At 39.1% G+C, this 24,222-nt stretch overlaps 1 protein-coding gene and 1 long non-coding RNA gene across 7 annotated transcripts in view; one reads left to right on the forward strand and one right to left on the reverse strand.

The window, feature by feature from the left end:
* Positions 1 to 51: 51 nt before the first annotated feature.
* LOC120737313 lies at positions 52 to 2,567 on the forward strand. Its single transcript, XR_005696723.1, has 3 exons — positions 52 to 220; positions 333 to 436; positions 2,399 to 2,567. It is a non-coding gene; the product is annotated as an uncharacterized LOC120737313 (long non-coding RNA).
* Positions 2,568 to 4,554: 1,987 nt separating this feature from the next.
* LOC120737309 (deleted in malignant brain tumors 1 protein-like) overlaps positions 4,555 to 24,222 on the reverse strand; it is a 68,086-nt gene continuing 48,418 nt past the window's right edge. The window contains exons 6-14 of one of the 6 annotated variants that reach the window (XM_040037921.1): positions 13,050 to 13,370; positions 11,683 to 12,102; positions 11,045 to 11,365; positions 9,696 to 10,115; positions 9,067 to 9,387; positions 7,779 to 8,198; positions 6,832 to 6,945; positions 6,393 to 6,436; positions 4,555 to 6,248 (exon numbers count right to left, since the gene is read on the reverse strand). In XM_040037921.1, coding sequence (XP_039893855.1) covers positions 6,207 to 6,248; positions 6,393 to 6,436; positions 6,832 to 6,945; positions 7,779 to 8,198; positions 9,067 to 9,387; positions 9,696 to 10,115; positions 11,045 to 11,365; positions 11,683 to 12,102; positions 13,050 to 13,370 — 2,423 coding nt within the window. In that variant the 3' untranslated portion in view covers positions 4,555 to 6,206. The remainder of the gene's footprint in view (positions 6,249 to 6,392; positions 6,437 to 6,831; positions 6,946 to 7,778; positions 8,199 to 9,066; positions 9,388 to 9,695; positions 10,116 to 11,044; positions 11,366 to 11,682; positions 12,103 to 13,049; positions 13,371 to 24,222) is intronic. The other 5 variants (XM_040037922.1, XM_040037923.1, XM_040037925.1 and 2 more) reach the window with 5 other exon arrangements.

Here is a 24,222-nt window from a genome sequence, read left to right on the forward strand (position 1 = left end):
TTTGCTTTTTGTAACTTTGTTGAATTTCATTTATTGAAATGTAAACATGGTTATTGTTTAATGCTATGATCTCTTCCTCAGAAAAAGGACAGGTTTTAGTCATCCACGGAGCTAATTATGGACGCCGTGACAAAACCACATGCTCTGATGGACGTCCGGCCTCTCAGCTCCAAAATGTCCAGTGCTCAAGTCAGACGAGCACCAGTGTTGTAGCTAAAAGGTACAGATTGACTGTCTTTGTTTAGTTTTACTTTTTTTTCTTCTTTTACCAGGCTACACAATGTGCAGTGTGTAAAACCCTTTGCTGACTCACTTTCTATCTGCATTCAAAGTTGTAATGGGAAAAACAGCTGTACTATCTCGTCGAGCAACTCTGTATTTGGAGACCCCTGTGGTGGCACCTACAAGTACCTGGAGGTGGTTTATACTTGTCAGTGTAAGTACCTTAAACCAGGGGTGTCTAGCTCCAAACCTCAAGGGCCGGTGTCCTGCAGGTTTTGGACATCACCCAGGGTCAACACACCCAGTGTAAGTGCCTTAAACAGTAATGCACATACAACTCCAAAATGATTCTGCTAGCCTCCAAAGCAGTCTCAGGGACCATCCTCGTTGATTTCACTGAGTGGGGTCAAACCTCTGTGTCTGAGGCTTTATAATGGACATTCAGATCACGATAACCAATAGGACAGATTCTTTCTTATACTTTTTTACTTTTTTACAAAGAGATTTTGGAGAATTTGCAGCTAGTACTTCTTGTTCAAAATGTCAGTGTATTGTGTTGACAAGCTGAAGTTGAACTTTGGGCTAAGTTACCCTTTGTATACCAAGGTAGTGCTGCAAAATCAAACTAAACTTTATTTGAACTTTAGAAGTGTAAAGATGAACAAACAAGAAACAAAAAATGTGGAAATGCAAAAAAAAAAAAAAATGGCAGTGTGCTCACGTGATAGAGCGGCTGTGTGTATTTGGAGCCTCGCTACCAAACCAGCATTTCATCTCTGATGAAGTGATCCCAGAGAGAAGTAAAGCAAGTGTGTAAGTTCATCTCTGAATGTTTGTAAAGCATTCCCGCGTTAAGCTTAACAACCGATATATGGAGCGACTGCCTCTTCTGCTGCTACTTCAATCATGAAACTGATCAATGATCAGCTGATCGGCTTTTCTGTCGCGAGTGAGTCCGTCTCTCTGGTTTGTTTTTGGCCCACTTCGCGCCAGAAAGAGGAAACCAGCGGCTGAACAACAGCAGCACGTTTAACCTTGATAAGCTGTTGTTAGAATTTATTTAATATTACTTTCTACACCAGGATCTTTTTCTACGCAGCTGACGGCTGGTAACTGTGCAGGGGCGGATCTAGCAAAGTTTAGCCAGGGGGGCCGATAGGGCATGAACAGGGAAAAGGGGGCACAAAGACATACTTTTCTTTCTTATTCTCATTTAAAATGTCTAGCTTTTAATAAATAATTATCTGAATCTTACACCCAAAGTTTTAATCTTATGTAAAATATATAGAAGTCCATTACTGCATATAGTAACTGTTAAGTCTAATATACCCTAGTAAGCTATACTACTTTTTCCTTTGGGAAGGTACCATCTGTGCAGTCTGCAATTCTGTTGAAGAAAGATGTTGAATCTATTTAATTATTCTTGAAAAATAATTTATTTCTGTGCATTTTTTTTCCACATTGCATCAAATTAAAGTTGATTACGTCGATTAAGCATCATGAGGTGGAGGGTGGGGGGTGGTTCCCTATTTTTTTTGCTGGGAGTTTGCAACCCTATTAGTTAGGTTGCTTAATATTTCTGCTAAGTACTATTTAAAATACCAGAATAGGGAGGATGGAGCAGGTTTAAGTTTATTAGATTGATCAGTATTGCTGAATTATGAAATATTTTGTTGTATTTTTTACATACAGGTATAACAGAATAGCTTTAGTGTAGTTGTTGTTTTAAACTTGAGTATGAACTTATACAAAATGCAGCAATATATTAAAAAAACAGTTTTATTGATTAAAACACACGATATCGGATTCATATCGGTATCGGCAGATATCCAAATTTATGATATCGGAATCGGACTTAAAAAAGTGGTATCGTGCCATCTCTACTTTAAAGTAGAGCAGGAGATATACAAAATACAACTGACAATGAGGCACAAACACTTGGATGAGACAGAAGGAACATTCAGGAGACATTCAGGGGGCTAGAAGAACTAAACATAAGTAAAATAAATGTGTTAAGGTTTAAGCTAAGGCTTCAAAGTTAAAAAAAAATAATACTCATCCATTGCATGTCAATCAAAACAAGAAGAAAAATGTAAAAAAAGATATAAAGAACTGAAGCTTAATAAAAAATAACAAAAATTCAAAAGCAAATTTAAATCTTTTGTTTCTTTTCTAGGAAAAGATTATATCATCAACACATCGTGTAACATCTGAATGTCACATCCCCTCTGTTGATGCCACTTCCACCAGCATGTCAAGCCTCGATGACATCACTGCTGGAACGTGTTAACAAATGTGATTTTATTGGAAACAAACACAAATAAACACACATCCTGAGCATCAAACAGTCTCACCTGTTTTTCTTTTTCATTTTCTTTTCATATTTTGTTTGATTTATTGATGAAGATAAGAAAATGCAGTAAAGTCACACATGTAGGTGCCAGTCACATTCAAAAACACTTGTACATCTAGACGGTATACACAATCAAAATACTGTCAGCATGACAAAGAAAAACAGACTCAAAGGATATCACATGGATAACATACAGCTCCATTAGATTCCCTGTTTTTATTCCCATCAAATTTCTTACAGAATCGCTTGGATAGTGAAGGTACTGTTGTGTCTGTCTTGATGCCACAGTTCAGTCCACAGTTTCAATATCAGACTGCTTTTAAAGTACTCCGGTATTTTTTTGTTAGTTAAGCCACTTAGCACTGATCTATGTATTATTCAAGCATAAAAATGCTCCTAATAGCACAGTCTTACAGACGTAAATAGTAATTTTGTACCAACGAGGTGATTCCTAAAGACCTATTAGCTGAAATATGCCACGTGTCTTAAAAAAAACTATGCAAAATCACATGTTTCAACAAAAAAGAGGAGGCAGGGTGGAAGGGTGGCTGTCGAGAAGCCATTCCTAAGGAAGGGAAACTACTTGAAAAGGCTTGAAAAGACAGTTTATACGGAGCCCCGCAGGGGACATGGGAGAAAAAAAAAAATTAGGGAGAAAAAAAAAAAATTAAGACGGACTTTTGCGAGATCTCGCAAAAGTTTTAGCCGCATTCTTCGGAGGCCGCCAGCTCGAAGCCGACCGGGAGGTGGAGGCACGATGTGCCGGGTAAGCGGTGTTCCTCCCGGCTGTAGTAGGTCTCGACCGCCCGTTAGCTTCGAGCTAGTGGGTGTCAGATCTCCAAAAACGTCGGAGCACTTTTGCAAATATGTGATGTCTTGTAAACCGAGCAGGTATCTGACGTTTACACAACTACATTCACGCCTCAAAATATCTTAAAAGTGTATTTTGTGACCCAGAAAGAGTAATATTACAACTAAGTAGCTGCCGCCATTGTTGGAGTTTTGCGAGATCTCGCAAAAGTCCGTCTTAATTTTTTTCCTATTTTTTTTTCTCCCTAATTCTTTTTTTTCTCCCATGTCCCCTGCGGGGCTCCGTAGGGCTCCGTAAGTTTACACAAAAAACAACAAAAAATGTTGTATGTATGGAGGGGGTCAGGAGAGAGGTACAACAATGAGTGCTTACAGCCATCTGTAAAACACAGGAGAGGTAGAGATGAAACCTACTTAAAGAGAAAGCCTGCTTATGAGGCTGTGCTGAAGAAAGCTTCATGTGTATGGAGGGTGAAGAACCTTTCTCTTTTTAGTATAGCCTTTAAGTTATCATTACTTTCACCACGACAGGTTAATTTTCTTTAATTATATTATTGTATGACTAGCATGAAGCATTTTCAAGAATAAAGTATAATTAGTAAGCTGTGTATTTTATCTCTTTTTGGCAAATGAATTATACTCACAATAAGAATGAAGGGTGGTAGAGAGAGAGTCTACCACTGGCCTTTCTTATGTTCTTATGTTGAGGAGCAGATATGCCGTATAAATCTGTGCTAAAATACAATTGTGTTGCAGTGTTGTATGGACTCAGGACAGTGCAGGGACTTTGATGGGTTGTTTCATATGCACATACTGGAGTTTATTCTATAGTATGGTGTTAGATGAGGCTACAGATCCAACAACAGACTATATAAATTGTTGTAAGAACAATATAATCCTGAAAAAAGAGGCTATTAATTTCCCAAATATTAAACCACGTCACTAAAGCACTTCTGGATGGATGCAAACTGCATTTCGTTGCCCTGTACCTATGCATGTGCAATGACAATAAAGTTGAATTCTATTCTATTCTATTCGAAAAATGTTAGAGATTGCATCAATAAAAAGTAGAGACTTACTTGGTGATTCTGATAGTGTGAAAATTAATTTGAAGCCATTTCAGTTGGTTCTCAGAAATGTTTGTGACTGATGGCCTGTCTGCTTCTTTATTGAAATGCTGCTCGGTGAATTAACCGATGCACGGTGCCCTTTTTTCCCAAACGTCACACAGTTTGCAAGTTATGGTGAATATCTAAAATCATTCTTACACCAGAGGTAACATGTCTGTAACACATCCTATTGAGAACAAGGACTTCAGGGATGTTGCCACTAACATGTGTAGTGATGAAGTGTTTTAAAAAAATTATTTTGAATATGATCAAACCAAAGATATCTTCAAGTCTAGACCCGCATCAGTTTGTAAACAGTGAAGGATGCTATGATAAATATCATTCATTTAATAAAGGAAGCATCCAGAAGATCCAAAAGCCTATGATCAGATTCTATTTGTTGATTTTAGTTCTGCATTTGATTGTTCGTCCATACCTGCAGGCCCAAAACTCTTAAATGTGCCTTAATTATCAAATGTTTTTTATCCCTCTTGACTAGCAGGTGACAACAAGTTAAATGATTCAATTTTTGTGACTTCCCCCTCTCCTTTTCACCATGCATGCTAATCACTATAGTGATAACTGCACTAATAGTTGGCTGTCAAATTCTCTGATGATAAAACTATTTTAAGTCTTCTGCACGCAAATGACTGTGCATCAGCAGTGGTGTCATCATCATCGTTTTATTTTGAACACTGATAAAACTAAAGAAATAATATTTCACCCTAAGGGAATATGGGAAGTACATGTAGATTTATTTTTTTACTGACAAATAAGCTCGGATTCAATTTTCTTCACAGGCTCAAAATGTTTGAAGTGAGATCTAAGGATTTTTTTTTTTATAATACAATGCTTGAAAGTTTGATTAGATATGGGATAGCAGTTGGTGTGGCTTACTTACAGTAAAGTCAAAAGTGCTATGACAATGATAGGAAACAAAGAGCACTAGTCTCACCAAACAAAATATTACAAAATTGTTGTTTATCAGGCTCCTAAAAGTTTTAATGATGCATCCCTTATCCAGTTTTTTCAGAGCTTGAGTTTTTACCCTCAGGGACTGTAAGACAAACTGCTAAAAGCTCTCATCAATCCCAGCATCTTTTGCACATAAGGACTCAGTGCACTTTGAAAGCTCTGGAGCCACATCATCCTGTACTTAAATGTTTCCTGGAGTTTAATTATGGGAAACTATCAGTGATGAATGAACGAATTATTAACATATTTATTAATTGAATTTTGGTGCTGGCTTTATTGTGTGAATACTTCTATGCACAGCACTATTTGTACAAATTAAATTTCACATGTGGGATAATAAAGTTTATTCGTATCTCTTATTGTAGCCATCCATCCATGTTCGTTTCTGCGCAGGCCACTGTTGATGGCCATTATTAATGCTGTGGAGAGGATAACAATGACAAGCCTAACAAATGGATTCTGAGTCAACTCATCCTTGCTTTTATGTATGTTTTATGTGCCTGACTAGCCAGTGTCAGTGTTACTGGTCTGGCCTAGTAAGGGCAAGGGAAGTGACATGGTTAGTTCTTACAGAACAATTGACCATGGTTCTAGATAAGACATGAAACCCCCAAACACATTTCTATTCATCGGAAGGAATGTATGATAATTTGCTATTTAGTGTGTGTGACAGTAGAGTCCAGTAGGTTTGGTCCTGGTTCCTGCTGGCTGGATCAACGCTCTAGTTGGTCGAGACTTTACGTGTGGAGGACTGTAGAATATTTTTCAGTAAGAGCAATCTGGGGAAAAAACAAACAAGCAAAAAACAACAAAATTCAGAATTCTGAACTTTTTATGAACCAGTGAAATGTGTTAATTTCTTCACAGTGCAGCATAAAGAGCCTACAAATGACAGTGAAATTAAACAAATATAAATGAATCACCTCAGTTTGGCTTTGGGTTGAGTTTCTTCTATACCTAGAGAAACCTATAGAAAAGAGACAAAGACGTGTTATGTTACAGCTTTGCTCATTTTTGTGGTGTTAGGTCGGATCTTATCCTGTTGGAAAAGAAGTGGGGCAGGTTAGCAGTCAAACGATTCCACGAGAATACTTAATTAAAAAAAGAAATACTACTTTTGTCTGACCTCTGGTTCAGAAGGGGCCACAACAACTGGAAGCTGCACATGTTTAATTTGTCAGTTTTTACACTAGATGCCATTCCCGACACAATCCCAAGAATGATTTGTGACTCCGGCTGGAGTCGAAGTAGTAACCTTTCCCTTGCTGAACAATTGTGTAAACCACTACACTATGGAACCACATAAAATCCTTTTGATTAATAATTCTTTAAAAAAGCATATAAGGCTGGATCAGAACTCACCACGATAGCCTGTTGCCGTCTTTTTGTAGATGAGCAAAAGAACAAGAAGCAACAGAAGAACTGCCACTACCACAGATACAATAACCAAAAGCGGAGAGAAACCTGCATGAGAGACTGAAAAAAATGGGACAATTAAATAACGTCACTTATAAAAGTTATTGGTTAGAATTACATATAAAAAACATCAATATAAATTTTGAAAATGGCAGAAAGATTTTGAATATGAGATGTTTTCTTATAAAGAGCAACTACATATTAAAATGTAGCATTTGAAATATTTTAATTAATTACTGTTTTTAAGAAATCTACTCTGCAGACTAAACTCGCTTAGTGAGAAGAGAGCCATAACCTTAAATTCAGTAGTCTCATTAAAACTGATGTTGGGGATGGGGAGCTGATACGATTCAATGAAAAGTGAGCTGAAAATAACCTGAAAGGAGTAAATCGCAGCTGAGATGTAAATTTCATCTCAAGATTAATTTATATAAATAACAACAGTAAAAGAAGCAGGAACAAAAGGGCTGTGAAAGAAAAAACATTTAATGCAATAAAACTTGTAGATAAACCTTTAAACTCCTAGGACCTGGCGTCCACATATGCGAACATCACTTTTTGGGTTATTTAGACCAAAATACTCAATTTTGCTCTGCAAGAGCCATTTACATATCCACGAAAAAGGACATTATACTGCTACTGTTCTATCAACATTTCAAAGGAATATCCTCAGATGTGGCTCTTACTTTTCTTAAAAACAAAAATAAGGTAAAAAAAATAATAAAAATCTGCTAATTCTTTATTTTTGCATTCATCGGGCCCCGATATGCCTAAATATCAAAGAGAAATTAAAAATGCATGCCGTGGAAGAGTTCGGGTCTTAGGAGGTTAATGTAGATCAAACATAATATTTCCATATTGGTAAAATAAACTCTCCAGCTTCTCAAATTTACCTTCACAGATGACACCAGCATCTTCTTTGTGGCTGCAGTCGTGAGATCCATACCCTGAGTGGTGGCACTCAGGCAAGTTGGCTTCTCTTCCCGTGCATGCTACATCATCCATCCAGATGGGCCCTGTGCCTGCACCAAATTGTGTATTAGTTGGCATGGAGAGGACCCTACCACAGCCCAGCTGCCTACATACCACCTGAGCATCCTCCAGGCCCCAAGAATCATCACACACTGTCCCCCACTGGCCTCTGTGGAAGATCTCCACCCTGCCAGAGCAGGAGCCGTAACCCCTATTTACCAGGCGGACCTCCCCCTCAACTGCTGTGCTGTTGTCCACTGCTGTTGAACCAGTGACATTAACCCGAAAAGCTGGAGAGGTCTGTGTCCTTGAAGCAGGTGTGGAATAAGGAAATCCAGGGTCTGTTTGCAATTAACAAAGAAATACAAGTAAATAATAATTGTACAGCTGTGAAACAGTTTGAGAACAACATTTTAAAAATTAATTTGTTAGCGTGTATTCATACTTAAAATGTATCAATTCAGAGACAAGTTTGACATTACACTTTTGAGTTTTAACAGTTTTATATGGTGTTTCAAAGTAAAGACATTTGCTGTACTGCTCAAATAAAAAGTCTGTAGATGAAACGAATGAAAGATTATCTTGATTTCATTAAATGTTCTGCAGGATTTTCTTAATTGAAGAGACAATAATGGAAACATCAGTATAATATCAACTTAAATTAATAGGTGGACGTCCTGCCAAAGAAGTATTTTTTTTGTTTTTCAATAATAAATGATGCATCTACATTTCATGACTTTAACTAAAATGCAGTGATTGGGTTGTTTCAATGAAATATTTCAGGAGAACCAACAGAATCATGGAAGTTTCAACAGAGTTTTATGAATATTCCTTCTCCCTTAAAAATAGCTTCATGTTTCATGGTGAATTGTCTGCCACCAGGGACATCATTATATGAAAACCCTTATTTTTTGCATTCAAATGAAATCAAGGTAATTTTTCTGACCACATTTGAGATGGATGTAGTCAGCTTCTGAGGAGGAGTATGCTAAAGTATATAACATGATATGTTCTCTTACATCTAGGTGGCGCTCTAACGATTGACAAATATTGATGTTTAATGACAAAATATTGAATATAACAAAAGCTGTGGGTAGAACACTTTAATGTAAACAAAACATAATATTGCTATTATTGTATAATAAACTTTACAGCATAGACACAGAGTAAAAAAATGTAACCTCAGTGATGCCACCTTCTCAAATTTACCTTGACAGATGACACCAGCGTCTTCATTGTGGCCACAGTCGTGAGATCCTAACCCTGAGTGTCGACACTCAAACAGGTTGGATTCCCAGCCTGTGCATCCAACCTCATCCATCCAGATGCGCCCTTTGCCTTGCCCAAATCGTGCATTAGCTGATGCAGAGAGGACCCTACCACAGCCCAGCTGCCTACATACCACCTGAGCATCCTCCAGGCCCCAAGAATCATCACACACTGTCCCCCACTGGCCACTGTGGAGGATCTCCACCCTGCCAGAGCAGGAGCCATAATTGCCATTAACCAAGCGAACATTCCTTTGAGTTTCTGTGATAAAAGGGATTACATACAAAAAATAAAGAAATGCAAGAATACAATGATAATTTTAGAATGAGCCCCTATGAACTGCAGATTACATTGCAAATTACCCAATATAAACTCCACTTTCCTTCAACTTTAAATGTTTAACAAAATTGAAGCATTCAATGTCAAAGAGCCTGTAGGTAAAATATTTTAGTATAAAGTGAATATAAATGTGTAATAGTTGGTCACTGAAAACCTCTCAGTTAAAATTTTATCGGGGACAAACAGTCAAACAGGTACAAACTTGAGTCCATCCACCTTCTCAAATTTACCTTCACAGATGACACCGGCGTCTTCATTGTGGCCGCAGTTGTGAGATCCAAACCTTGACTGGCGACACTCGAATAGGTTGGATTCCCAGCCTGTGCATGACACATCATCCATCCAGATGGGCCCTGTGCCTTGTCCAAATCGTGCATTAGTTGGTGCTGAGATGACCCTACCACAGCCCAGCTGCCTACATACAACCTGAGCATCCTCCAGGCCCCAAGAATCATCACACACTGCCCCCCACTGGCCACTGTGGAAGATCTCCACCCTGCCAGAGCAGGAGCCATAAATCCTATTTACCAGGCGGACCTCCCCCTCAACTCCTGTGCTGTTGTCCACTGCTGTTGAACCAGTGACATTAACCCGAAAAGCTGGAGAGGTCTGTGTTCTTGACGCAGGTGTGGAATAAGGAAATCCAGGATCTGTTTGCAATTAACAAAGAAATACAAGTAAATAATAATAACAGTGCAGCTGTGCTGAACCAATTTCGTTAAAAACAGTTTGAAAACTAGATTGGTTTTTAATTAATTTGTTAGCGTGTACTCATATTTAAAATGTATCAATTCAGAGACAAATTTGACATTACACTTTTGAGTTTTAACAGTTTTATGTGGTATTGCAAAGTAAAGACATTAGCTGTACTTTCACAGAGAAACCCTCCCAGCAAAAACGCAAATATAAAGTCTGTAGATGAAACGAATGAAAGATTATCTTGATCTTTTTAAACGTTCTGCAGGAATTTGTTAATTGAAGAGACAATAATGGAAACATCAGTATAATATCAACTTAAATTAATAGGTGGACGTCCTGCCAAAGAAGTATTTTTTTTTGTTTTTCAGTAATAAATGATGCATCTACATTTCATGACTTTAACTAAAATGCAGTGATTGGGTTGTTTCAATGAAATATTTCAGGAGAACCAACAGAATCATGCAAGTTTACAACCAAGTTTTATGAATATTCAAGTTTTCCTTCTCTCCTTAAAAATAGCTTCCTGTTTCATGGTGAATTGTCTGCCACCAGAGGACATCATTATATGAAAACCCTTATTTTTTGCTTTCAGAGGAAATCAAGGTAATTTTTCTGACCACATTTGAGATGGATGTAGTCAGCTTCTGAGGAGGAGTATGCTAAAGTATATAACATGATATGTTCTCTTACATCTAGGTGGCGCTCTAACGATTGACAAATATTGATGTTTAATGACAAAATGTTTAATATAACAAAACCTGTGGGTAGCACAGTTTGAAGTAAACAAAACATAATATTTCTATTATTGTATAATAAACTTTACAGCATAGACACAGAGTAAAAAAATGTAACCTCAGTGATGCCACCTTCTCAAATTTACCTTGACAGATGACACCGGCGTCTTCACTGTGGCTGCAGTCATGAGATCCTAACCCTGAGCGTCGACACTCAAACAGGTTGGATTCCCGGCCTGTGCATCCAACCTCATCCATCCAGATTGGCCCTTTGCCTTGCCCAAATCGTGCATTAGCTGATGCAGAGAGGACCCTACCACAGCCCAGCTGCCTACATACCACCTGAGCATCCTCCAGGCCCCAAGAATCATCACACACTGTCCCCCACTGGCCTCTGTGGAGGATCTCCACCCTGCCAGAGCAGGAGCCATGTCCTCCATTAACCAAGCGAACATTTACCTGAATTTCTGTGTTAAAAAGAAATACATGCAAAAAATAAAGAAATGCAAGGACTCAATAATTATTTTGGGATGATTCACTGTAAACTGCAGATCAACATTGCAATTCACCCAGTTTAACCAACGCTTTCCTTCATTTTTAAATGTTTAACAGAATGGAAGTATTTAATGTCAAAGAGCCTGTAGGTAACAAAATTTAGTGTCAACAAAACAATATTTTTTTTTACAGTAATTGTTTGTGGCTTAAAACCTCTCAGTTAAAATTTTATGGGGGACCAAAGGTCCAACAGGTGGACACCTAAGTGAATCCTACTTCTCAAATTTACCTTCACAGATGACACCGGCGTCTTCACTGTGGCCACAGTTGTGAGATCCTAACCCTGAGTGTCGACACCCGAATAGGTTGGATTCCCAGCCTGTGCATCTAACCTCATCCATCCAGATGGGCCCTGTGCCTGCACCAAATCGTGCATTAGTTGATGCAGAGAGGACCCTACCACAGCCCAGCTGCCTACATACCACCTGAGCATCCTCCAGGCCCCAAGAATCATCACACACTGTCCCCCACTGGCCTCTGTGGAAGATCTCCACCCTGCCAGAGCAGGAGCCATGAATGCTATTTACCAGGCGGACCGCCCCTTCAACTCCTGTGCTGTTGTCCACTGCTGTTGAACCAGTGGCATTAACCCGAAAAGCTGGAGAGGTCTGTGTTCTTGACGCAGGTGTGGAATAAGGAAATCCAGGGACTGTTTACAATTAAAAAATACAAATAAGTAATAATAGTGCAGCTGTGCTGAAGGAATGTTGTTAAAAACAGTTTAAGAACAATATTTTTTAAAATTAATTTGTTAGTGTGTATTAAAATTTAAAATGAATCAATTTGAAGACAACATTGAGATTACACATTTGAGTTTCAACAGTTTTATGTGCTATGGTAAAACACAAGGATTTGTGTTTGTTGTACTTTCACAGAGAAACCCCCACAACAATAACTCAAATAAAAAGTCTGTAGATAAAACGATTTAAAGATTATCTTGATCTTTTTAAATATTCAGCGGGAATTTGTTAATGAAAGAGGCAGTAATGGAACCACCAGTATAATATCAACTTAAATTAATAATGGCGTACATCCTCTTGAGTCTACGTTATTGTACAAAAAAGATTTTTTTTTTCTTTTTCAATAATCGATGAGGCCTCTGAATTTCATGACTGTAACTTAAATGCAGTGATTGGGTTGTTTCAATGAAATATTTCAGGAGAACCAACAGAATCATGGATGCTTCAACCAAGTTTAATGAATATTCAGGTTTTCCTTCTCTCTTAACAATAACTTCATGTTTTGTGGTGAATTGTCTGCCACTAGAGGACATCATTATATAAACACCCATAATTTTTGCATTCAGAAAAAAGCTTAAGATCATTTTTCTGACCACATTTGAGATGGATGTAGTCAGCTTCTGAGGAGGAGTATGCTAAAGTATATAACATGATATGTTCTCTTACATCTAGGTGGCGCTCTAACGATTGACAAATATTGATGTTTAATGACAAAATATTTCATATAACAAAACCTGTGGGTAGCACAGTTTGAAGTAAATAAAACATAATATTTCTATTATTGTATAATAAACTTTACAGCATAGACACAGAGTAAAAAAATGTAACCTCAGTGATGCCACCTTCTCAAATTTACCTTGACAGATGACACCAGCGTCTTCACTGTGGCTGCAGTCATGAAATCCTAACCCTGAGTGTCGACACTCAAACAGGTTGGATTCCCTGCCTGTGCAATGCACATCATCCATCCAGACGCGCCCTGTGCCTTGTCCAAATCGTGCTTTAGTTGGTGCTGAAATGACCCTACCACAGCCCAGCTGCCTACATACCACCTGAGCATCCTCCAGGCCCCAAGAATCATCACACACTGTCCCCCATTGCCCACTGTGGAAGATCTCCACCCTGCCAGAGCAGGAGCCATTTCCTCCATTAACCAAGCGAACATTTACTTGAATTTCTGTGTTAAAAAGAAATACATACAAAATATAAAATCCGGGACTCAATAATAATTTTTGTGATAAGTCACTGTATACTTTAAAACAACACTGCAAACTACCCAGTTTAAACTATACTTTCTTTCCACTTGAATGTTTAACAAAATGGTAGTATTCAATGTCAAAGAGCCTGTAGGTAAAATATTGTAGTGTAAAGTAAAAATAATTGTATAATAGTTGGTCACTGAAAACCAGTGACCAGTTGAAATTATATCAGGGACATACAGTCAAACAGGTGGAACCTCAGGCTTGCCACCTTCTCAAATTTACCTTGACAGATGACACCAGTATCTTCACTGTGGCGGCAGTTGTGAGATCCAAACCCTGAGTGGCGACACTCAGAAAGCTTGGATTCCCTCCCTGTGCATGACACCTCATCCATCCAGATGGTTCCTGTGCCTTGTCCAATTTGTGCATTAGTTGGTATGGACAGGACCCTACCACAGCCCAGCTGCCTACATACCACCCGAGCATCCTCCAGGCCCCAGGAATCATCACACACTGTCCCCCACTGGCCTCTGTGGAAGATCTCCACCCTGCCAGAGCAGGAGCCGTAACCCCTATTTACCAAGCGGACCTCCCCCTCAACTCCTGTGCTGTTGTCCACTGCTGTTGAACCAGTGACATTAACCCGAACAGATGGAGAGGTCTGTGGTCTTGAAGTAGTTGTGGATAAACCAAAGCCCAGATCTGTTGAGTTCACTTCTGTTTGACATTAAAAAAGAAATACAAATAAATAATAGTAGTGCAGCAATGATGCTTGAACCATATTTTTTATAAACAGTTTATTTTATTTTGACCAGTATTACGCAGTAATAGACAATCTGGTCCATAGGGTTTATGTCATGCTTTGCCTCTTGCAAGCATGATATTGGTTGTATGAATTATCAAATTACGCACCGAATATCACCAAAATAGCAATTGCAGCAATTGCCTTTCCAAGGACTGCACATTTTGCAAAATACTGGAGCATAGGATCCACACCTGTTTGAGTTTATACATCTCACTTTTATTCTTTGCTTTAAGCACATTTCTGACTATCACGCACTTTCACATTATGATGGTGCATTGGTGGCAATTTGGAGTACAAGAGTGTGTGAAGCCTGGACAGATTTAACAACATAGATTCCAAGGTTTTCTGGCAAAAAATAAATAAATAAATAAAAAATCGTAAGGTGAACAATTTAAATTTTCCAAGGTGTTGAACTGACCGCAGATCATTTTATAAAATCTCAAGTAGAAATCTGTAAAAGTAAAGTACCAGAAAATGGCTAAAATTCAGCCAAATATAATAATAATAATAATAATAATAATAATAATAATAATAATAATAATAATAATGAACACGAACAAGAGGAAGTGAATTTTACCCATTCCCCCAAAAGCAGAAGATGCATAAAAGATATCAATAAAGAAAGGAATGGGCACTCAGGGAATGCTTGTATATTGGGCCCTGAGTTCTGTGCTACAGCCCAATATCCACCTGTGGTGTTTCGTCCATCCATTTCTGTATGGTTGGGAGTTTCTGGATTGGCAAGACAAGTGATTCCATCCTGAAGATCTGTTAAAAAGATAAGCAATCAGTAGTTACTGTCCTGTTAAATACACATTAAAATATAATATTTATACTTTAATTGAATATTTACTTTATTTTATTGTGATAAAGTTTTAAAATTAGTTGTTAAACTTGCTATATTTTCACTTAATTATTTGAATTTGCAAAAATCAAAACTTTGTGATCCTTCCCTACACAAACCATCTACTGATAAAGATTATGTTAAAAGGTTGTGAAGAAGAAATTAGGATTTGAGTTTGTTTGTGATGACATCTTCTTCAGCTTTTTCTACACTTGTTAAATTAGGCTTTTGAACTTGTTTAAACATTTGAACTTGGGTATTTATTTATTTATTTTTGTTGTGTTGCAGCTGGATAGTGTAGTGGTAAGACTACATGCCTTTGGAATGGGAGTCGTGGGCTACTGTATCCTGTAAGCGTCCCTAGGCTAGACCCCCGCATGCTAACCAAGAATGAGCGAGAGACAGAGTAACCAGGACACACTGATGAGAAGTGGGCTACTAGAAGAAGATGGTATAAGTGCGCAAGAGATGAAAATTGGGCGCTGTTGGAATGCTACTGCGCAAGTAACCCCAGCTGAAGGGGTTACATGAATAGGACAAGGGACCTATGGAATCTTCGATACCCAGCATCCAGATTGATGATGAAACAACTAGTAGCTCAGTGTTCTAAAATTCGGAAGAAGGTACTGCTCTCATGGCTAGAGATTGATGAGGTACAACACAATGCTACGGCAAGCGGCACCAGGACGACAGGTCAGGGAGGAGATATCATCATCACCCCCACCCGAGTTTGGGTACCAAGCTCCAAGTGCGATGGAAGACGACGCATTGTGAGAGGAACTGACCTGAAAGATGGCATCATGGAAAAACTTGAAACCTGGACCCTCCGTAGCCTATTACCAAGGCTACATGAAGTACCCCCTGAGGATCTACTAGATGATGTGAATGCAGCGCTGCCACAATTACCAAGACTAACCAGTTGACCAAAGCAGCAGTGATCAGTGAGTGATCAGCCACAAGGAGCAGTACCCTCCATGGAGAATGAGACTAGACTGCAGAAAGGTAGAATGAAGAAGGTGCCTAACAAGTACAGCACGCTGTGAAACTGCCGAGCAAAGAGGTATACCAGAAAAACAGAAGGCAGGAGAATAAACCAGTTGTTCTCCACAGAACCATCCAAGGTGTAGTCGTAGTGGCATGGGAATATAAGAACAACACCACCAAGGCTGGAGACATAGCAATACTGGAGGTGCATATGTGATAAGCGCACAACAGATAACTGCAAAGCTCATGAGCACTGCCATTACTGGACCCGAGCATGGTCCAGTAACCATCACATTGGCAGACAACCAAGAAAGTGTCTCCAGAATGAAGAATTGGACATCACCAGGCCCCGACATGATTCACAATTACTGGCTGAAGAATCTGCTTGCACTCCATGAGCGTCTCGCAGTACAAATGAACCAGCTGCTAGTTAATAAGAGACACCAAGAATGGCTAACTGAAGGCCTGACAGTCTTGATCCCCAAGGGTCCGCCAGAACCTGCCTCAGTACCAGATGGAAGCTCCTGTCAGGCATCACAGCGGCTAAGATGAACAGGCACATTCCTCAAAAAGACACATAAAGGAATTGGGAAGAATACCAGAGGAGCAAAGCACCAGCTACTGGTAGACAGATCACCACCAGGATACACAGCAACGAAATTGGAATGCAATTCGGATTGGAGAAGTGTAGTTGTAAGGTAGTCAGAACTGAGGGGATTGTACTACTAGATGGTAACATTGGCAACATGTATCTAGGAATTCCCACAGGAAAATAGGAACCACAAAGAGGCCGCAGGTAAGCTGCAACCACCAAATACCTGCGGAGGGTCAGGCAAGTCCTGAGAAGTCAGCTGTAATAGAAAGAACAAGATTCGGGCAATCAATACCTATATCCTGCCCGTGATCACATACCCTGCTAGGATAATAATCTGGCCAAAGGAGGAGATAGAAGCCACTGACATCAAGATAAGAAAGGTTCTAGATCATGGATGGAGGGTTTCACCCCAAGACGGAAGGAAGGAGGCCAAGGACTGGTGAGTGTCAGAACCGCTGTTCAGGAGACAACAAATATCCACGAGAACATCAGGAAGATGGCCATAACCAACCTTGTGCTTAATGAATACCTCAGCAGTGTTGGGAAGGTTACTTTTAAAATGTATTCCACTACAGATTACAGAATACATGCCCCAAAATGTATTTTGTAACGTATTCTGTTACGTTACTCAATGAGAGTAACGTATTCTGAATACTTTGGATTAGTTCATATATTATCATGCTTTTTACAATTACACAAATGTATTATTGCAGTGTGATTTATTACTATTACTTAAGGTTATTCGCCATATCAATACTAACTAATGTCACGGTACTGGGTCGTGAGGCTTGCTTTATATTTGGAAACTTGGTTCTGTCTCCACCGTGTCTGCTTTTGGGTCTCATCTTCACACTGGCGCACCCTGCCGTGACAACAAAATTTTTAAATCTTAATATAAAATGAGTAACAGTAGGGTGGACATTGGGTAAGGCTCCACTTTTTTGCAGCGATCTCGTATAGAAAACTATATAAAACAGGTTTGAGGCTCCGAACCGTAAAGCCGTAAAACCATAAAGGGACCTCTGGCTAATACGTCGAGTTCCGTGTCTGGTTCCGTGTCCAGCTCGTAGCTAGATTCTTTAGGGCTATGCCTGTAACACTCTGCCTATTGCTTCATATTAAATCATTTTTTGTATAACTTTTTTAAATATTTCTTCACGTCATTATGCGGGCCGCAAGTAGGGGTGACATGGGCTGTCAGATTGAGACACAGGCCTTAGAGCCTCTTAATGCGTGTTTGGTTTGGGTTTCCAACGATGTGGAATTACCAAAAATAGAATGGGCATAGCCTAATATATGAAACAGGAAAAGACCGCCGTGTAATCCATTTATTACAACAAAGTAACTGTATTCTGAATACCACCCTTCTAAATGGTAACTGTAACGGAAGACAGTTACTCATATTTTGTATTTTAAATACGTAACGGCTGTACATATATTCCGTTACTCCTCATACTGTAGAGAAGAGGCACAAGGAGAAGAACCATCATGAAAGGACAGACCCCTGCATGGTATGGAACACCAGCAGATAGAAGAAGTCAAAGCAGCTTAAACTGATTAATATACCTCGCTGCTACTTAACTAACCAGATTAATAAGCCAGAGGTTTAATTAACTTGATGCTATACTCTAATTAAAAGTTTTTTGAGCAGTGGAAATTGTTCTGAGTTTTTCTTTTTATACTGGAGGAAAAACAACAGCGATCTGAAAAATAATTTCTGGGGATGAAACAGGGATGAAAGAACACATCATAAGTAGCACATAGCAGTTGTGCTAAAAGAAATGATATGAACTTACTCCTGGCAGGTTTATATTTATTTATATTAAGTTATCTTTTACTTTTAATGTACTTGGAAGTGGTGTATGTCGTGGTTCACTGCTGACCTATTTTCAACGCCGAATAAATAAAATGAAGAAAGGCTGAACCTGAACTGCTGAAGCAGTTAGTGTTTAAAAATTAACAAAGTTTAAGGATTAATTCATGAGAAAAGAAAAGAAAGACAAGTAACACTGAATATTAGAGATGAGAATTTACTCACTTAGGAGGATGAAGCAGATCAAAATGTGATAGACTTTCATCTTGAGTCACTGATGGGTTAATGTTGCTTCTTTTCTTTTTTACTTGCAAACCAGGAACTTCTTACTTCTCTTGTTCTTATGTCCCCCTCCTCCTGACTCCTCCCCTCTGCTTAAGGGTTTACCAACTGCACTGTCAAAGAATAACTGTGTATGAATTAAAGTTATATCTTTTCAAGTTATCCCTCAAAACTTAAATATTCTTTTTTTTCCTCATTTACTCTCTACTGAAAACAGGCTGTTTGTGTTTTATTGAATTGCAAAATATTAATTTATTATCTTGCAGTACTGTAGTTTCAACATGTCAAACAGTGACAACACTGTTTGTCCATTTTCCATTTTCCAAGTCCATTTTCTGTCCAAAACAGCAGTGATTAAAAGATATACCAAGCTGTGGACAGGCACACAGGGAGAAGTTTTGCACCAATGTCGAATTCAAAGATTCAAAGCTGAGGACATAAAGGGATGCACAGGATCAGGAAGAGCTCTCAGGCCGACTCATTAGTTATCAAATACCTAAAGTGTGCCAAGAAAACAAGCTGCGGCCACCTACTGACTTCAAATTATGAGTCTTAGAGACTGCTTCTGAACCAATGACCAAGTCAGTAAATCTGCTTTCAATATCTTGTCTCTGTGTTTGGTGTGTCCTTCCTCTCTTTCTGGTCTGTCATAACTCATAAGAAATTTGTCACATTTGAGCCCACTGATCACTCTATAGAGGACACATACTGATGCAGGTACTATTTCTGGCAATAATAATGATTAACATAATCAGCAAAAAGCTGTCATCAAGACAGTGAGAGACTTTGACTGTGTTTTGTAAATAATTGCCGTTTTACACATTCAGAATACACAGAGCAACATTATCACATTTCACATTCATACTGTGCAACTATTAAACACTTTTCACTTCCGCTTTTTACTTTCATCTATGGAATAGATGTGAACTTTGACTACTGCTGTGTGTATTGCATGGTAAATTTAGCTGATCTGATTTTTTGATTGAATCAAAGTTAATAAGTGTGAACAGCAACAATAAAACTAATGAAATGAGATGAAAGATACTAAACATATTTTTATTCTCTCTCTTCTTCCTCTGTAATTCATTTTGCATAATATTATGTGTAAAGAAGCAGGTAGATATGTGCCTTGCTGTGGTAGAGGATGGGCTGAATGTGCATATTTAGCCCACTAGATCAAGGTACTTGCAAACTGTATTGTGCAATTTACTTAAATTTGTTTGTTTGTTTTTTGGAGGGGAGGGGATCCCACTGATGATGCTGAAGTCTGAAAAATTGACAAAAACACACGTATCAAATATGACACACTAGCGTCAGGGGTGTTCGGCTCCAGGCCTCAAGGGCCAGTCTCCTGCAGGTTTTAGATGTGTCTTTGATCCAAAACAGCTGATTTGAGTGGCTAAATTACGTCCTCAACATGTCTTGAAGTTCTCCAGAAGCCTGAATGAATGAACTAATCATTTGATTCAGGTGTGTTGACCCGTGGTGTGATCTAAAACCTGCAGGACACCGGCCCTTGAGGACTGGAGTTAGACACCCCTGCACTAGGTATTAAGGCATTACACTTTTATGCACCAGTGAAAAAATTACTGGATTTCAAGCTGACCACAGCAGCCAGGCTCAGAGGAGCGCTGATTTACACAGAAACAGAGATACAATAGCATCATTAATGAATTTCTTGTTCCTTTTTTTGTTTTTGCTTTGTCAGTATAAACAAGTACAGTATTTGTATCTGGCTCTTTGACTACTCAGTACTTGACTTTGAAATGTGTAGTGTGCTCTTTTATTATGATTTATATTTATTTATTTGTTATAACTGAAAAAAATATTGATGAAAGCATTGTGTGGGAAAAAAAAGTAAAAAAAACAAATGGAAATCTGAAAGGCACTAAAGCCTGCAAAGAACTTTAAGAGACAAAAAAGCCAGATGATAATTCGTATAATGATAATGTGATGATAGTTATTATTACAAGTGTTTCAGGGGAAGAAGAAACATTGGCTACTCTGTTGGACAAGAGAAAATGAACAACCTGAATAGGCAAACTCGAAATCAATGCTATGATCGGATGATGTGGCTCAGCTTGGAGAAAAGAATCACAACTCAAATTAATTTGTAATGTGAACTCCCATAGATTTACTTTGTGTACAAAGTTTTTAACAACTGAATTCAACAAAATGTCAGCAGATGTTTTCACAGGTATCTGAGCTAAATTCCATTTCCTACACTAACAGTACAATATGTATTGTCTTTATAAAGATTGAACTCAGTGAATTGGCATCATCCGCTTACATGCAAATTCATCTCTGCTACACTTGATGTAACAAAACAGTGACCATGAGCAGCACAGCCACTGTGCACCAGTCCAATACAATCCTCTTTTACTGTGAATTCACCACAGTACTGTAAGCTGCATTTACATTTACATTTACATTTACATGCAACTAAATATGTAACTAAATATGCGATTTATCAAGTCTCACTGAGCAGCACTTATTTAAATATAACCTCTCTTCTTCCACTCCTGCCTTTCTTGCATCTTTATCTCTGACTAAAGTTACCTGGTAATCAATTATCTCCCCTGTGAAATACAGTAGCTATACCTCTAGCTAGCAATACACTGTGCAACAAATGCACACAAACAGTTTATGTGTTTGCTGATGTTTGTTGAGCTATGTTGTATTTGAAAATATCCAACAGTTAAAAAATATTACTTCCTTTATGCTCACTATTCTTCTGTAGCTGCATGCAGAACTACAGCTGCTACAAGTTATGGAGATCTGCACTCGTTGCAGTGTTGTGCCAAACCTTCCCACTTTAACCCCCTGAGTATAAAAGCTATTAATGATACCATTTAAGCTAAAGTAACAAGTCTGTTTGAAAATGTAAGGAGTAGGAAGTACAGAGTTTTCTTAACAATGTAAAGAGTAAAAGTTGTTAGAAAAATAAATACTTCGCAAAAGATACCTGTTACTGTGGGAACTGATGAGGTATCTGAACTTTGTTACTTTTCACATGTATTGCTTTTTTATCATCGTGTCATATTTTCCCATGGGATCCAGCAGTAGTCAAAGTCATTCTAGAAGCAAGTATTGCAACTTGGCCGCTGCAGGTGCATGAAAAAGAAAAACAGTTTAGACTTTTGAGAAGGTCTGAGTTTGTTCTTACGTTGGATTCCTCTTTTTAAAAGCAGAATTATTATTCGTTGAGGTATTGGGTCAGGCATAATTTCTACATGCTAAAAAATATGTACTTTCAGGAAACGGGGATCAGTTTCTAGAATCAGGTACTTCACATGTGTCAGGTGAAGGCTCAGATCCTTCTGAACCATCTATGGAGCCAACATAAGGCACTAAAAGATCTTTCACAGGTTTTAGTCAGGCAACCTGAATGATATTTTCAGTTAAAAGAACATTAGAGTCCAGTAGGTTGTACATACTGAACGTGTCTTGAACAACACCAGACTCTCCCAGACAGTTCAGTTTCCACCAATCATCACTTAGTCTTCCTCTTTAAAGTCAGTGTGGTAATGCAGTGTTGACAAATGTGGCTCAGACAAGAAGTGGCCTGATGCTTGACTACGTGTCTGAATTCCATTAACCAGTTCCTTTTTCACCAGAAAAACAACACTAAAGTTCATAGAAAATCCTCTGATTTAGAAGAACTACAGACCTCACTATCTATAGTTAAAGTTGACTAAGCAACTGTTACGACCCCCTCTGCTAGGCGACAGGAGGGGAGAAACATACACAAGCCCTCTCACGAAATCTGAAGGGGTTTTATTACAAACATTAAACTAAAAACCGACGGGACTGTTCAACAGACCACCGGGAAACAATTAACCCTCTACTGCATAGCGTTGCCCTGAGGCAACAAACCACATTTTCATGCCTTACGGTGGCCCTTCAAAAAAAACAACTTTTTTTTTTCAAACAATGCTGCCAGGCACATCTCTTTCCAATAAAATGATGAGTTGAAGGTGGTGTGACTTTGATTTGGGGGGGTGGGGGCAGGGCCCCTTTCTGCAAGCTGCACTACATGAGAGACATCTCCATTAGGAGGCAAGATAAAGATCACTATTTTACATGTTTATAGTGAAATAAATGTATATTAAAAAATACTTGTATGTGCATGAATATGTTAAGAAGCATATTTGATTGTTTGTTTTTTTAAATTTATTTATACAGTAAAACTGTTAATTTTCATTCGTTGCCTCAAGGCAACACTGCGCAGTTAGCCCAATTTTTTTCAGGCAATATAATGCATTTGGATATGTGTGTAGAGATGTTTTTGTGTGCATTTATATGATCATAGTCAATGTTTTTTACTTTACAATCTACTCATAATTACAGGACATGGATGTAAAAACTTTTTATGCAAGGAAATCAAGGGAATGTGCACTTTCTGTCCTCAGAAAGTGAGGACAGTGAGCTTTCAGGGAGTGACAGTGAAGTAGAGGAGTGGATCCCTGAATGAGGTTTGAGGGACACTTAGGAGCTCAGGGGTCAGGGGTCAGTTGGTAAAGTAACTGTGTCTGTGTGTGTGTTAGTGCCCACATAGCAAGCAGGTCTGGCCAGGATCTGGTATCAAGCCGGCACTATGAGTAATCTGGGAGAGTAGAAAAGCGCTACATAAAAATCAGTCCATTCACTGTCTGAACAGAGTTTCGGCATGTTACTTTTGCACTGTTTTGCATGTTCTGGCACATGTTGTTATTGCATGGCTTGATTAAGGTACACATTATGGCGACATCTGGGGCCAGAGCTGAAACCGTTCTGGGCCAGCACAGGGCCAGCAGTGTGTCTACAACTGGCCCGTGGCTGCACACCACCTACAGATGGCCCACATACCGCAATGAATGACAGCCCTTTGGTGGCCCAGATCAGGTTTGCCAGAGGTAATCCACACATGGGCCAGCACAGGATGACCAGGGTGTCTGGCGAAGTCTGTGGTCCCCACATGCTTCAAAAGATCCACCATCATCCCTGTGCCCAAGAACAGCAAACCCTCATCCCTGAACGATTACCGGCCAGTTGCACTGACCTCGGTAGTAATGAAGGTGTTTGAGAGGCTGCTGAAGAACATCATCTCCTCCTCCATCCCAGACACCACAGATCCGCTGTAGTTCGCCTACAGATCCAACAGATCCACAGAGGATGCCATCGCCCACGTCCTACACACCACTCTCAGCCACGTGGACAAGAAACAGGGTAACTATGTGAGAATGCTGTTTGTTGATTACAGTTCAGCGTTTAACACAATAGTGCCCTGCAGACTGTTCACAAAGCTGAGGGATCTGGGACTTAACAGCCGTCTGTGTGCATGGGTGTTGGACTTCCTCACTGGCAGAACTCAGGTGGTGAGGGTGGGCAGGTGCTTCTTCAACAGCATCACCATCAACACAGGAGCACCTCAGGGATGTGTCCTCTCGCCACTGCTCTACTCCCTCTACACTTCAGACTGTGTGGCCACCCATGGCTCCAACACCATTGTGAAGTTTGCTGAC

The sequence above is a fragment of the Simochromis diagramma genome, unplaced genomic scaffold, assembly GCF_900408965.1.
Source record: "Simochromis diagramma unplaced genomic scaffold, fSimDia1.1 OVJJ01000061.1, whole genome shotgun sequence".
Classification (NCBI taxonomy): domain Eukaryota; kingdom Metazoa; phylum Chordata; class Actinopteri; order Cichliformes; family Cichlidae; genus Simochromis; species Simochromis diagramma.